The sequence below is a fragment of the Gavia stellata genome, chromosome 17 (assembly GCF_030936135.1).
Source record: "Gavia stellata isolate bGavSte3 chromosome 17, bGavSte3.hap2, whole genome shotgun sequence".
Lineage (NCBI taxonomy): Eukaryota > Metazoa > Chordata > Aves > Gaviiformes > Gaviidae > Gavia > Gavia stellata.
In genome coordinates this window covers 9,896,895-9,912,929 of record NC_082610.1, presented here as the reverse complement: position 1 = coordinate 9,912,929, position 16,035 = coordinate 9,896,895, and the positions used below count along the sequence as shown (strand labels likewise).

Genomic DNA, 16,035 nt, shown 5'->3' with positions numbered 1-16,035 from the left:
AGCGTGCAGCCCAGCCCTGCGACTGCAGCAAGCACCGGGGGCTGAGGCTTCCACTGAAGGGGAAGAGCTATACTGGAGGAAGAGCTATGCTGAAGATGAACCTTATGTGCTGCGCTAAGTTTTCCTGAGGTGGAGAACTGGGGAAATTCTGTGGTTTGTTTTATATAAAACTACATTTTTATTTTGTTTGGAACCTGGCACAGGCATTTTTTAATTTATTTCAGCATATATGTGTTTTTCTTAATTATCTGCTAATGTTTCTAACAGCTGAAGTAAACACTGAACTCAGAACCACCCCATCCCCCCTAGTCCCCCCCGCTATTTTTTTTTATTAAAAAAAAGTTTAAAAAGCAGTGAGCAAAACCACCTACAATCTGTGAGCTTGATGACAAAGCTGATGGTGCTTGCAAAGCAAAAGCCCAACACCGGCTAACCTTAAGGAGCTGTGTGCTGGGAAGCACATACTTACATTCTGCAATGGTGAGAGGCGGGTAGGTTAGATAGAAACCCACCAGCTCAGCGGACAGCTGATTAAGAAGGTTGCTGGAAATAGTGCCATTTAGAGTTGTGCTTTGATTGTTCACTACATAAAACAGAGTGACAGCTTGGGAGACATTGGAGGTGTTCAAAATCTGAAACAGAGGTAAAGAAATAATGTGCAGCTGTGCTTCAGCTCAGTTGGAAAAAAGAAAAAAACAACACCCCCCCCCCAAAACCAGTGCAAACTGGGAAGAAGTTAACTTGATTAGATACAGCTCACTCAACATGACTGTGTAAAAAAGTTTGCGATACTTTAGTTCCTACTTTAGCACACGCAGAGTTACTGGAGGACGGCAGCAGGCAGAAAAGGTGTAGTCAGGACTGAAAATATTTTTCCCTGTTTTTTACCAGGAAATTACCAGAGGAATTAGGCCTGTATGTCTTGCTCTCTTTGCTGCCCTGCTAGTGCAGCCATCTAGACGTACACCTTTTCCATATGAAATTAAGGGGCACCGTGTCTCTTCTGTTCCTAGCGTCACACAATTACCGGCTCTCCTTCCCACTTTTAGCTCTATGCCAGTCTCTTTCTGAGCCCAAACCTGATGTCTGCATTTAAGTACCAATTCTATTCAGTGAGTACTGGATCAGATCCCGAACCACCAGGTTTATGCAGGAAGCAGAGAGGGGAAGGTGGGGCAGGAATGGAAAACACATGTTTTCTTAGAAAACTCATGCCCTAGGACAAGAGGGTTGGGTTTTTGGCTACTGATACTGTAAGGTAGGGCCAACAGCATTCAGCATTCATGAATGTTATTTAAATCCCCCATTTTTATGATTTGGATCACTAAGTAAAAACATAAAATATGGCATGACAAAAGCATCAGAAGAAGAGTTCGAGGTCAGACCAAAGGCCTGCCCAGCTGACGTCCACTTACAAATGGCCGGGAGCAGATGGTTGGAGAAAGAGCACAGGGCAAGAGGAGAGGACTCTTTTCCGCAGCATAAGGTTAGCCCACAGCTATGGCCTGAGCCATAAATTATATGCCTGGGTTTAAAAAGGGTTGATGATTTTTTATTCTATATGTTTGGCCAGTTGCTTTTTGTAACTATCTTCCATACTTTTTCTCCAGTTACATCCAGCCATCTTCACGATCTTATTACCCACTGTGTGAAAGGATTTTTCTTTTTTTTTAAACCTGAGTAGTTCAGTTATGGGAAACTCTAAATGATCACTCCTGATTCACTACACCAATCATGCTTGGAGAGCCATGGCCGATTTAATTTCTCCTTGCATGGAAGTTGTTTCATGCCTTTTACGCGAGTTGCTGCCATTCTCTCTACTCTCGTAGTGCAGCAACACCTTTTCTGAATCGTCCCTGCTCCAGAACTCTTCCTCAGTTTGTAATTAAAGTAAAACCCTCGTATATTTTCTGTTGCACTGACTTAGTCCTTTGCATGGTACTGGAATAATTTCAGAAAAAATTATTATGAAGATCACACCCTTGAGCCTCTTACTTCCCAGTTTGTATCTTGCCTCCAAGACCTCCGTCCTATCACTTCCTAAGTTGGCAATATCCACAAAAACCACAACTACCACCAGGGCTTTTTTAAAAATTGCCTCAGTGCTTTGTAAGATCTACGACTTCTTCTGTGGGCAAATTAGCCACCATGAAGGTCCCCTCAGCATCACGGGTCCAACTATTGAAAAGCTTGATATTCACTTTACCTACTGCTGTAGGCCATCTCTTGGCATGCACTTTTCTGCCTCTCTGAGCTCCTCCAGTTTGACCACAAGTTCACAAGAGACAGTACCAAAGTAGCTAAGCAGAGCTCTGATGACCAATTTTCTCCTTCTGGTAAGCTACATGCAAACTATTCTGCAGATTGCAAGTCAATGCACAGAGTTTTATCACACATCAAATACATATTATGATATCACCCAGAGGATAATTTATTTATTCCTGAAGTATGGCACAGCACATAAGGGTGTTGGCCCACTAAACATACGAAGTTCTGCAAAAATCAGACCCTTAATAGTGAATTTGGGTCTGAGTGTAGAACTGGAATGCACACAAAAAAAAGAAAGAAATATATTCCAGTAGCTTAGATCTTACAAACAGCTATCCGTAACATTATCTTTATACCTGAATAGCCTCACTAAGAGCAGCTAATGTGTCAGAATAACATATTCAGTAAAAATACAAATTTGGAAGAATATTTTTATATATTTATTTTTATTTGAATTTCACTTAAATTACTTAACTGCAAACAGTAAAATTCAAATTCATTAAAATAGCAGTAACAGTCTTCTATAAATCATGCATTTATAAGTTTTCCTGCAATAAATAAAACAATCTTATTTCAGATGAAAGCATAAACTTACTTCCATAGTGGCTGTCAAAGACATTATGTTGCAATACAAGCAGACACATAGGAAATAACCCAGAGAGTTTGGCAACAGGCACTGGCAAAGCACACAAAGTTGTACCTGAACTGTTAAGTTGTTGCTGGTGTTTAAGACCTTTCTTTCAGCATCCTGAAACGCTCTCTGTAACCGTTGCTCCATGGTCTGAACAAATTTGCATGACTGTATGTTGTCTGTTTGACCCACAAACTGCAGCTCTGGAAAAGAAACAACAAATTTGTATGTGGAAAAATATTCTTGGTTGCATAATTCTTGTAATGTCCGACAAGGTGATCAATTTTACAAATTAAGCAGGTGAAAATAATGCCACATAAGATCTGTTTATGTCATTCAAGTATTGCACTAAACTAGCCTTAATTAAGACAAAATGTAAGAAATAAATTGCATTATTAGATACTCTGATACTCTCTACAAACAAATGGAGATTGTTCTGCAGTGATATATGAAATGGTAAGACCAGTTCACTGTACAAATACTTACTCAGAGCCAGGCAGTAAGTGAAATCATTCTAAAACACAAGTTACACTCTTAAATCTTGCAGGTCATTTGCTCTTGCAAAACATAATCAATCATAATATTGATTCTCATTCTGTTTGTGCTAGGAAAAATATACTTAACTGGGTAATTGCAACAAGTACGTGTATATAAACATGTAAGCACACACATAAGAGATCTTTTTACAGCTGAATACATTGTTTTACAGCACACTCTGCCCTCTCGTAGCTTATACTGTTCTGCTGCACTGCACATGCTCTGCACCAGTGCTTGTACAGAGGGGTTACACAGCGACCCTGGGTCGGATGGCTGGGACCTAAGTCAAATCCAATGGGTCCAGCCAGAACAATATATACATCTATCATACAGTCACGTTTCTCATCTGATCGTCCTCAGAAGAATGCACAGGTTGCTGCACAAGCCATCAATTAAAGTCCATTTAAATCAAACGCCAAGTCTTAGTCAAGCATATAGGCGTGACTCAGCCCCAATGCAATGCCACTTCATTTCACAGCGGTGCCAGCGGGGTGACAGCAGAGCACCACGCAGGACAGGGAGGTACACACCAGCCGTCCCGCCTGCGCCAGGAACACCATCGCTGAAACCACAGCTTGTCCTGCTGCCGCGCCGGAGAGCAGGGCTGAGGCAGGACAGCAAAGGGAGGAGGAGCATCGTCCCTCTGCACCGAACCCTTAACACACACACACACACACACACACACACACACAGAGCCCCGGGCGGGGACAGGCAGGACCTCACTCACCTGTTTTCAGCTGGAAGTGGTACGCGGGAAGGGGCTTCCACGGCAAGGCCAGGGCCGCCACGGACTGGAGATGTGGTACATGCTGCTTTATGTCTGCTGTGGCGTTGCTAATGCCGTACGCAAGAAGCCTTTCAATTACAGCAGCTGGCATAAAAACCAGTCTCCCCAGTGTAACGTAGTAACCAACTGTTAGGTTATTTGATTGCTCCAGGATTTCAACCTAAAACATGCAGGGAAACATTTTATTTTGTTTGCAGTTCAACCATTATTTGATGGGACTTCCCATCCTGACTATGGCTCCCTTGCAGGGTTTTTATCCTGTAATCCCCTATAAAACCTACAGGATCAGTTAATGTCACATCAGATATGGTATTAGCAGAACTGCTCAGAGAGCTTTAGACACAGCCCATGCAGCATGTGCTCCAAATCGAAGCAGTGCAGTATTGCTACCACAGCTCACACACCTCTAATTTAGGCTGGGGCCTCATTCACTTATAGATACTGGGACATTTTACTTACGAATGTAAAAATACAGAGAAACCAGAGAACTTCCAGCTCCTACTTCATACCTGAAGTTCACTGACTGTGCATGTGTCTGTCATTGCAACTTTGGAGACAGATTTTTTGAAAGACAAAAGTTTCCAATATTTGATTCTTCAACCTCAACTGCCTCTTTTATACTATTTTCTTATATTCTCCCAGATGGTTAAGCTATCACCTATATGAGTAGAAATGACAAACCACAAGAATGAACACACTGTGAGCTAAAACATGAGTTGAGTTTTACCTCAAAATTCTGTATTGTCAAAAAAGTTTAAGCCCTGGAACTGGTCCTCCACCCTAAGTTTTAGCTGGTTTCCTCTGTTAGAAAAAGGCAGCTGCTCTCAGGTTTACAAGAAGGTGGGGGACTAAACCCGACAGTTTTTACTGCTGCTGCTAAGACTCAGACACATACAGTTCCCTAACTGACTAACATCATCCAAACTTGCAGTAACAGAGCATGGGGACAAAAGTCAACCTGATGCCCTCTATTTGGGGCAAAATTACTTTTTTTCCTTCCCAGTGGCTTGGTGAGTATAACTCATAACAGCCTTGGACTCCGCACAAACCCCTGCCTAAGTGCACGGGCACCTGCGTTGCAGAGAAGAGTGCCCCAGCCATCCACCTAAGCCTGCTCTTACACGCAGCAATGCAGAGGCTTGTGCAATTTCACTGCAAATTGATGAACACATCTCCCTCATTTATTTTCAATAAAACGAGCTTTCTCCCTGCTTGGGATTTTTGTCCCTGTGGAATTGCACTTGTCAGGTACTGGGTTTTCCAACCAGGAGCGGGCTGACAGCAGTGACACCCCATTTACCAGCCCTGCTCTTGCAATTGATCCAGGCTGAGCACGGCAGCACCTGGCTGACGGAGAAGAGGAGTCATTCCTGAGCTGCGGGGGGAGAAGGAAACTGCTGTCGGCAGTCGGTTCCCAGAACCAAAAAGAGATTAGCATTTCTCCCTTCTGCTTCATCAAACAAAGTGGTAAAAGCTTTGGAGCCATCCTTTCTATTTCCAAAGCCCAGAGTGGGTGCCACCTATGCCTGCTTTCCATAGGAAAGGCTCGGTGCTCCCCTCCGAGAGGCTTCCTGCATCCAGAGACACCACTGGAGCTGCAGCCAGCTGGGACTCTCTTGGTGGGAGAGCTGTTTCGGGGAGATCACACGGGCAAGCCGAGCGTGCTTACCTGAGCACTGACATTTTGGTTGAAAGCTTGTCTCAGCACTTGATTGAGTCCTTTTCTCACGCTCTCCTTGAAGGGATTGCTGATCAGCATCCTCCTCGTGTTCAGAAACAAAACTGTGGAACAACAAAAGCCACATGTTGGTTTGAGACATTACCACGCTACTGTTTGCTTTTTTCATTGTTTTTCGTTGGGCTAGCTGGGTGGAGATCATCAAAGGAGCTAGGATTTGCAGCAGCTCCAAAGGCAGCGAGAATTGCAGGGACTCAGCAGTGTCCCTGAGTTCCCTATTCATCCCATGGCAATAGCCCATTGTTTCCAGAGTGAGGTCTAACAAATACAATTTCTTTAGCAACAACAAAAAGTCTTTGCCACGCTGCCGTTCCGAGCGAGGCATGACGCCACTCGAGTGCCTGCGGACAGACTGGTGCGGCAGTCCCAGGGGACTGAGCTGGTGCTGCACAGGCAGGCCTACGTAAAGGGCGTGTGCTTCATACCTTCATGGCCAGAGTTAAATAAGCAAAGATGTGTTACTCCGCTGCTACAATTATTTTCCATTTAAGAAGTGTCTGTACATTTTCTTTATTAACATTATCACCAGCTTTTTCTTTTTCTCTTATAATTTGCAGAAAGTTTTATAGCCGCACTTAAGTCCTTTCAATCTTATACTGTGTACAAGCTACTTCTATCTTTAGAAATAGTTGTTGTGCTCATCATGCTACCAATGTAGATATTTAGCAGCTACTAAACACACATTAGGTCCAAAAGCTGTTTCTTTCATTGTCCCGAGTATCATTCAGGTCTATACAAGGTCATAAACCCTTTTACATAGCTATTCTTCTTTGCTGAGATCACCAAGATACACACATCTTCTGGTGCTGCGCTATGCTACCAAAAGGAGTCCACATGAAGCCTGGGCAAGGGACCCCTCCAGACCCCTTTAGTTCAGAGTTCTCACAGCTAAGGAAAAGCTGTCTGTGAAAAAACCAGCTAGAGCCAGAAGTGGTACTGTTTACGTAGAAAGCTCAAAATCCTCCCATTTTGAAATGTACAACTCTACTAAACGTTATTTCCAAATGAATCTTTAGTGATAGAATTAGGTGTTCATATAAAAACAGAATTAGGTACTGGTATGTAAACAGGGCCAAAGGCTGAGGCAGGTTACTGCACTGTCTTCTTCACTGAGACAGACTCCTTTGCAAAGCAGAGGCCAAACCACCATGTCATACGGGGTTGCCCCTCCACATAGGTGGTTGTGCTAGATCCCTGCAGCGCCCCACTGAACTTCAGAGCACCTGATCTCACTACTTCATTCGACACGTTCATTGTAAAATCCAAGCTACAAATAAAGCCAATGCCACCCCTATACTAGCAACCCTGCTCTTATCTGTCTGGTTTGTCAGCGCAGCAGCCTCGTCCCCAGATTAGTCACTAATGCCCCTACGTTCTTTGACACTTGAGTGCATTTCCTACTCATCACCAGCTGCCCCTCACAGACAAGCAAGGTCCTTTCAGCAAATTCAGTGGCCCCACGTACCTGTTTTAACCATAAGGTTCCTGGAGAGCCGGCAATCCAGGGTAGGAGCTGCTGTCATGTTAGCGAAAGCGGCTGCTGCCGTGGTTTCGGGAGAAGCAGAGGTGTTTTCCACTGGAGTAGGGGGAAGCCTAGTTGTTTTCGCTGATGCTGTAATAGATGTCAAAGCTGCTGTAATTGTCAGTGGATACGGAGTTGACGTTTTGGTGATTTCTGAGCTTGGGAACTTCTGGGTGTCAGTTACTGTTGTTTCTATCTGCCTTGGTACGTGTGCTGTGGGTGCAAGTGTGGAAGCTGTGACCGTGCTGCTTTTAGGGGTTATGAGCATAGCTGTCACGTCCACAGGTGATGCAGTTGTGTTTCTTGTTGCAAAAGGAAAATCTGTGTGTGTTCCTACTGAGCTTAGATCTGATGCCAATTTCGTGGCAGTGTTATTTTTTGTTAGTGTCAGTATGGGTGTGCTTAAAGCCATCACAGATGGCAAAGGTGTGTTTTCAGTGCCCAGAGAAAAGAAAGAAGCAGCTGGCACTGGTGAAGCTGGAGATGATTTTCTTGTTAGTGGTTTTGCTTCTGAAGTTCCTACTGTAGGTATTGCACCAGAAGATACTCCAGATAACACTGTAATGACAGAATGGGTAAAGTTGGTTGTTGACAAAAAATGAGAAGTTAGTGGTGTCGGTGATGCATGGACAGAAGTTATGATGACTGACTGCAGAGCACTGGTGGTAGGGGTTTGCAATGGGATGCCCCTGGTAGCTTTATCAGGTATATTACTGGGAACTAGACTATGTCTTGTAGCACTTGTGTCCCACTCCTCCACACTAAATGTAGCTGGATTTTTATCAGCTGTAACCAAATAACCAGAGGGCTCTACTTGGTCATCTGCAAATGCTGGCAAATTTCCAGAACCAATGTCTTCTTCTGTAATAAAACTATGCAAGGAAGTTGAGCTAGAAGGCTTGGTTATGGGAAAGGGGGACTCGGTTGGCAGTATGCTGTGGATGGCACCGTTTTCATAGCTGGCCGTAAACGTCAAGTTGTCAGCGAGCTGAAAAGCCAACGTTGGTGGTGTGCCTAAGGTTTTTCTCGGTAAAGTAATCTTTCCAGCATCCGTTGTTTGTGGTTCTAAAGAGGTAGGGAAAGCACCTGCATCATTAACAAAAGGCACATGTAAACGGAGAGGTGCTTCATAGCGTATGCTGATATTAACCTCTCCAACAGTAGAGAAGTTAGCAACGTTTTCAGCTGTGCTTCCGTGCTTTTTTTGCAGGGGGTCAGGCACTGTCAAAGTGGTAGCAAGGGATGAATACTGAACAGGAGATATTTTCAGTGCAAATGCATCTACATCAAATTCTTGAAAACTGTTTGACTTCGTTCCAGCAAAGGGTGAATTTGAAACGTTTTGACTAGAGTTTGCATACATATAGTTTGCTGAAGGGGTGGAGAAGTGTGGCTGCTTATTTGTATTAATTTTCTTTTGCAGAGTTGAAACTACCAAGTATGGTGCATGGTACTCAGTTTCCAATGAAGAAATACTTGGAGGAACTTCTCTTACTGCTGTTTTGACTGAAGGTTTTACAGAAGGAATACTAATGCCAGCTGAAGACAGCAATGCTGTATTGGTCCATGTAGAAGCTGAAGTTGTGACTTCAGGAGAGCTGACAGGATCTAAATTGCTTTCAGAGTCCTCATTCGAAATCCCAGAAAAGCCAGAGCCGTGGCTGTCCGTCACCGTTGTCATGGAAACAAGTGATGGCAGTGTACCCCACACTGGAGGCACAACAGAGGCGAGCGGCTTTATAGCAACTGAACGTGAAGTCTGGTCAGAGGTAATAGGATTTAAAGCTCTTGGAGGTGAATATTCTGCATGTGGGGTCACAACAGTAGGTACTCTCAGACTTCTGTCTTCATATGCAGTCACGTCTGGACCTTTTTCATCTCCAGGTGGAAGATGTGCAGTCACAAAGATATTAGTATCAGATGCATTTGTGATAGCAGGTTCAGGTGTTGAAAGGCCTGTAGTGAAAGTAATTAATGGCACTGCAGCTAGATCAGGACTAGTCATGGCTGTTTCCAAAACAGTGCCTAGTATCTTTGATCCTTTGGGGAGTTTACGAGTACGGGTATCTGGAGAAACTTCGGAAAGCTGAGATCCATAAGGAAGAACACTATTGGCATTAAAGTTCATGGACATCTTTGCTGTCACCCCTCTTGTGAAAGGCTGTTGAGCTGTTCTTGCTACGGGAAAGCCATCAGAAGTTGGGAGAGTACGTGCAGAAGCAGTTGGCCATCGCATGCCGTTTGCCTGATAAGCTCCATCGGTCAGGTCTTCTGCAAAAGTCTGATTCAGAGCCACCACCGAGTGCTGCGAGGAAACAGTCAAAGGGATTCGCAAAGTATCCTCATCAGCTGCTGCTGCACTGGGACTCTTTGTGTGTACTATCCTAATAAAGGTGTCATTTGTCTCAGTTAGCAAGGGAGGCCTTGTGCTTGTTGAAGAGGAGTGTGTTGCATTTCTAAAGAGAAAATCTGTTTCACTTCTAAATGCTTGTATTGGCAGCAATGCATTGCGAGTGTGCTCTGCATCTGGAGTAAGTGATTTTGGCAATGAAAGGGAAGACGTGCTCTCTGTTGAGCTGGAGACCTCAGCCAGGCTCTCAGAAGCTGATGACATGAAAGATGCACTGGTAGATCCTGTAGTGCAATTAGTCAGTGCTGTGGAAGACTGAGGATGACTCATTTGGGCTATTAGATGTGGAGTACCCACAGGATAGAAGACTGATGTAGTAACCTCTGCTTTATCTTGAAAAGCTGGTGATGACAGAGAAGTGATATCACTGTTTCCATCAGTCAGTGCTGCCTTAAATGGCAGACTGTGTGGTTTTACTCCAGTAGAAGATACATTATACATCCTCTCATTAGGAAACCGTGACAGGCTTCTAGAAGTTACTGGCAGGGAAGACTGATATGGTTTTGACACAGGATTATCAGAGTACACAGACAAAAGAGACGTCCTTCCTGAAGGAGACCCTTTTCCCACTATTTCTGTGAAATGCACTGTTGTCGATCCAAAGAGATTGACAGGCACGGTACCTGTAAACAACTGGGAACCCTTTCTGTGATTCACCGTACTAGAATGCACTACAGTGACCATGCTTAGAGGACTATTTCTGCTTTCACTAAACTGCAAGCTGGCTGAATCTGTGTTGAAGAAACCTTCAGGATCTGCAGACAAAGGCACTTTGATGGGCAGTACAGCTGGTTTAGAAAAGTTAATGGTATGAGGTGACTGAATTACCAATGAGAATGATGGTGATGGAACAGCAGCAAGCATGTCTGATCCTGATGTGATTTCTTTTGAAATGGAGGGTGTTTCTAACAGTATTAGCTGAAATGGCACAGCTGTACTCGAATGTGTCTCTGATGGTGTAGTGGACAATGTGGCAAACATACCAAGGTGAGGCAAACCTGATACAGCAGCTGTTTCATCCGCATCTTGAGATGATGTCCTCAGAGGCAACTCAGCTGAAACTTCAGCAGGTTCCTGGGACGCACTGTTCCCACTCCCTTGATAAAGGGTGGGCGACAGATGGGTTTGATCCAAAGCCCTGCTACGTGTGCCAGTCAGTGTCGTTTTTATCATCTGAAGCAAGTTTGCATTCTCCAAAGTCTGTCCCATAGAAACATCAGCTACTGAGGAAGTCTTCGTTTCTGTGGAAGGCCGTGTTGGTGATAGTATAGATCTCCAATTAGGAAAAGATCCTGTAGAAGGAGCAACATTGATATGCTGTTGCCTGATACCTGTAAAATAATAAGTAAAATGAATATATTTTTCCCCAAAAGGAAGAGTTGTTGCCTTGTTGCAACAAATCACAACACAAAATGCATTGTATTTACTAAAATTAGTGAACTTTTTTTTAATTCAAAGGGCATAAAAATTCAGAGAAAGTTAAAAAAACACCACAAAAACCAGTGAAAGGTACAGTGTGACAGATTATAAACCCCTCAAGTCGTTTCATCTGACAGAAGAAGAAGGAAAGCTTCCTAGACCATACTATTTCAAAATACTACATTTATCTAGGATGGTTCAACATACTAAAAGACACCTTCTTAAGCCTGGGACAATTCTTGAGGTTATCATCAGTCACACTGTGTCAAAATATTATGTGAGAAGATGGGTTTAGAAGCAGTGTAGAAAGGGAATAGATTTTGACAACCAAGCTTCAATGACTTGGCATGCAGTCTGACATGGGAATAGAGTCAGCATTGGCTGGGTTCCTGTAGGATGCATCTGGAGGTGCTCATCTTGCCAGTTCTAATAGTGCATGCAATTATAGACACAAAAGGAAGAAAATAAAACAGGGATGAACACGAGGAAAGGGGAGTAAGATCCAAAATAAATTAGGAAATTAAACTCCTTTTTTGATATGTGCAGATGTACAATGCAGCATTTCAAACACCAGTTTACTCTACGTTTATCACCATAATCTTAAAAAAACAAAGCCTAGGAACATTATTACAGTTATTCTAAAAGCGTAGCATGGGAAATCACACATTCCTACTAATTAAAAGATTAATATTCACTTAAGAGTAAACTTTAAGGAGTTTTTTTTCCCCCTCCCCACAGCCAAGATAATAGATGAAAACTCAGTACTGGCACTTGCTACCATGCCAAGCTGCGCCCCTTGCATAGCTAAACAGAGGCACAATACGGAGCCGGTCCCTGCCCTCCAACTCCAGCGCATCTGGATCAGACACAGAGGATGACAACCTCCTCCATACCCGTAATGGCATGGAAGAGTAAGGAAGGGCAGACCTTAAGATACATGGTTATAAAACAGACTGGACGTTAGTTCCAGCCACCAACAAACCCACAGGTCAACAGAGCCAACACCACCGAAGGGGATCAGCCCGCACAAACAGGAGCCAGCAGCAGAACACCATACAGTGTAAGAGAGGAAAATGGGTCATACTGCACCTATTTAAAGCTAAGTTTCTGTCTTGTGATGCCCTTGTGCTATACCGCCTATCATCCATATGCGCAGGCCAAAGTAGATGATTAGACTAGCTCCTTCGGGCTCCTGTGTGCATTCAACAGGAACGTGCTGGAATTATGTTTAGTGTGGCATTTTCACTCTATAAACAAAAATAACCCACAAAAAAAACCGCAGACAAATAAACCACAGATCTTCCCATTTATCCCTGTTTTTAAGAGCGTTATTAAGGCATGGCGAAGAATCTTTCCACTGAAACGCAAGAATGGATACAGAATCCAGAAACAAGTTGTTTTAGGGGAGCAGCTCCAGGATGGGTAACAGAACAGAGCTCTGCCATTCTAGCAACTACAAAAGTCCTCAGACCTTTCTTTTAACATGTGATAGCTTGCAGACTAGTATTTTGAAGAAAAGCAAAGGTAGACAGACACAGGGCTACCTACAGCAATGAGAGATAAGCAGGCTAAGGGGAAACCCAATCAGCCTTTATGAAGCTGCACCAGATGATCAGCAGGTTGGAGAGGAGGCTGCAGACTCCACTGGGGAACCTGACCCACTGGGAGAGGTTTGCAGGAAAAAAGTAATGCTTTTGTATTTGTGCTGTGGCTGCTGACCTGTCATTGGGGGACAGGAGACTTAAATGACTGGTGTGGCCCGATTTCTGATATTCTACATGTTCCACCATATGTTGGGAGGCACATTGTGATTTATGCTGTGTTTTGGTGGCTTTTCCTTCCCTGTTACAGACAGGCAGCTTTGTAACAGAAGGTAGGAAAGAAGATGACATGTCATTTTGCTCAACTAGAATGGATTCAAACATATGCTTGAAATTAAGAGGTAGATGATTTGCTTTGCAAAATCAGGCCTTAGGCAACCTGCAGTTTAAATTTCTGTGAGGTCATCTCTGCTGATGAAGTCATCTTTACCCAATCTTTTACATCTCAGACTGTCTTGTTTCACCTCTGAGCTGAAAAGGGAATGTAAAGCCTTCACGTGGGATTTCATCTAGCACTTAGCAAACACGAGTCCTAAAGGGGAATTAAACAAGTCAATGTTTTCTTGCTTTCTAAATTAGCAAAACCTGTCAATGTCAATCCACACACAGTCTGCACCATTCCTCATATTTCTTCACACTTTGGTTTAACGAGAATGATTACGAGCAGAGAGACAATATAAACCTAAAAAAAAGTGTTGAATCGACATTACCACATTTTGACAAGAAGTAAAAAAAAAGCTCAAATAACACAAAGATAAAACATTGACTAAAAATGTCCCCTAACCACTGCTTAATGCTAGTCCTTCAGTTCTTGTTTCTTCCATTCCATACCAACTGGCAACTTTCCTGTTTACGTCCATTAATGAAGTAAAGCTCTATTTACTGAGGAGTTAAAAAAATTATACATTCTGCAACTGGTATACAATGCTGGCATTCCACTGCAGCAAGTTTTCTTTGACTCTACCTTTACGGAAAGATACTGACTATCAGTATCTATTTCAAACTTCCGCCATAAATTCAACATCCTGGTAGTGACTGGACACAGCATGCAAAAGGCGAAATTATCTTCCCAATACATGGAGTTTAAACTGAAGTACATACTCTTTACTTGATAATTAGTAGGATGATATTAACAACTACAGATCTTTATCAAATACTGTGCAAACAAAGACTATATCATGGAAAAAGGGCAGACATGGAGAAATATTTCACTTCTACATCTATCAACAGCTGAAAAAACTTGATGAAAGGAGAAGACAACCAATTCAAACCAACATGAAAGTCACAATGAGAACTCCGTCCCACATGCATTGTGCACTGAGCCATTGCTTGTACATACCGGTAGCTGTTTCTCATGTCTCGAGATTATCTGTTATTCTTTCATACTTGAGGCTATTGAGTAACCATCACCTCCAACAATCCTAAAACCCATTTAGCAGTAACCTAATTACAACAACCGTCACTGATTAGGGATCTTTCCATTTGCAATAATGAGAAACGCTTCCAATACACCACAGCAGGAAGTTAAAAATTGATCCAGTTTAGAGAAAGTCATGGCTTTATCATTTCTGAGCCCTCTTGTCCATGCCTAAAGGAGTAATAGGGACTAAAGAAGAGCACAGAGGTGACCAAGAGGAAGACCAACATCTCCTCCCACCCCCTCCTACTAAAGTAAAAGCAATAGCAATGGGGAGCACATTAGCATATGCACCCTGTGCCTGTCCAAAGATTGAAGATGATGCATACATCTAACTAATATCTGACAGTAAATAAAGATGATGAAGTTATGCACCTCTGGAGCAAGAGGTCTCAGTTATTGTCCAACTTCTGCCACTGCTCCTGAGACACCACAGTTGCATGTTATTCTTCACACAGGTTTGGTTCTTTCTAGTGAGACAATTAGTTAGCAAGCAAATCTCCCCTGGAAAAAGTAGTGGCCAATTAAAAATACCTGTCTATTTGCCATGCCCAGAAGATCTGTATTTCATAGAATTATAGAATATCTCAAGTTGGAAGGGACCCATAAGGAACATTGAGACCAAATACCTGCTCCTAGCAGGACTACCTGAACTAAACCATAAACTAAGAGCGTCATCCAGACGCTCCTTAAACTCTGCCAGGCTTGGTGCCATGATCACTTCCCTGGGGAGCCTGTTCCACTGGCCAACCAACCTCCCAGTGAAGAACCTTTTCCTAATGTCCAGTCTGAACTTCCTCTAATGCAGCTTTATTCCATTTCCTCGCGTCCTATCACTGGTCACCAGAGAAAGATCAGCACACCTCCCCCCCCCGCTACTGTCCCCCTGAGGAAGTTGTAAACTGCAACAAGGTCACACCTCAGCCTTCGCTTCTCCAAGCTGAAGACGACAAATGACCTCAGCCACTCCTGGTAAGCCTTGCCTTCAAGGGCAAGTCTTGCCCTCTTGCCCTTTCACCATCTTTGTCACCCTCCTCTGGACACACTCCAATAGTTTGACGTCCTTCTTACATTGAGGTGCCCAAAACTGCACACAGTACATGAGGTGGGGCTGCACCAGTGCAGTATATGAAGAGATCAAATTGCTTATGTGTGCTGCTGATATTTGAAACCATGGTCCTGTTTGCTTTATGCCGTAAGAAGGCGAAGATCTATAATGAGCAACATGAGCATTCTGTGGATGCCACAGCACGTACTCTCTTGTCTGGCCAACCAGCGAGAGGAGCAGCCACAGAGAAGCCTGAAGGACCCCAACAGCAGAGCTTCTATCAGGATAGATGAGTATCTGTTTGTTAACATGCTCACAAAATTAATTCAGCTCCAACTCAATTAAAAAAACCCAGTCAGGATTCAAGCGTTCCCCTCCACAAAAAGGCTAAAAAAAAGTTTGAGAACCTCAACTGAATAACAGTCTACAACTCTTCTGAAGGAAACTAAATGACTGTCCAGAGCTTCCCTCACACTGTCGTGCCAGATGAGAAATACTGTTTTGCCACTTTTGAGCCATTACGAAAGATAAACTCAAAGGTATCTTCAACCACAGAAGATTTCTGTTGTCATGACTTCCATTTCATTATTCAGATCATCTGGGTTAGCAACGCTTAAGAGTGAAACTGATAAAAAGGACATGTGAAAATTTTATTCT

The 16,035-nt window shown here is 43.3% G+C and overlaps 1 protein-coding gene across 1 annotated transcript in view; it reads right to left on the bottom strand.

Annotated features, from left to right (window-relative positions):
* The window catches only part of KIAA1549L (KIAA1549 like), a 74,334-nt gene extending 60,612 nt beyond the window's left edge, over positions 1-13,722 (bottom strand). The window contains exons 1-7 of the mRNA XM_059826009.1: positions 13,698-13,722; positions 10,892-11,224; positions 7,427-8,041; positions 5,893-6,005; positions 4,164-4,383; positions 2,969-3,102; positions 470-632 (exon numbers count right to left, since the gene is read on the bottom strand). Of these exons, the coding sequence (XP_059681992.1) occupies positions 470-632; positions 2,969-3,102; positions 4,164-4,383; positions 5,893-6,005; positions 7,427-8,041; positions 10,892-11,102 (1,456 nt within the window). The 5' untranslated portion in view covers positions 11,103-11,224; positions 13,698-13,722. The remainder of the gene's footprint in view (positions 1-469; positions 633-2,968; positions 3,103-4,163; positions 4,384-5,892; positions 6,006-7,426; positions 8,042-10,891; positions 11,225-13,697) is intronic.
* Between the last annotated feature and the right edge of the window lie 2,313 nt (positions 13,723-16,035).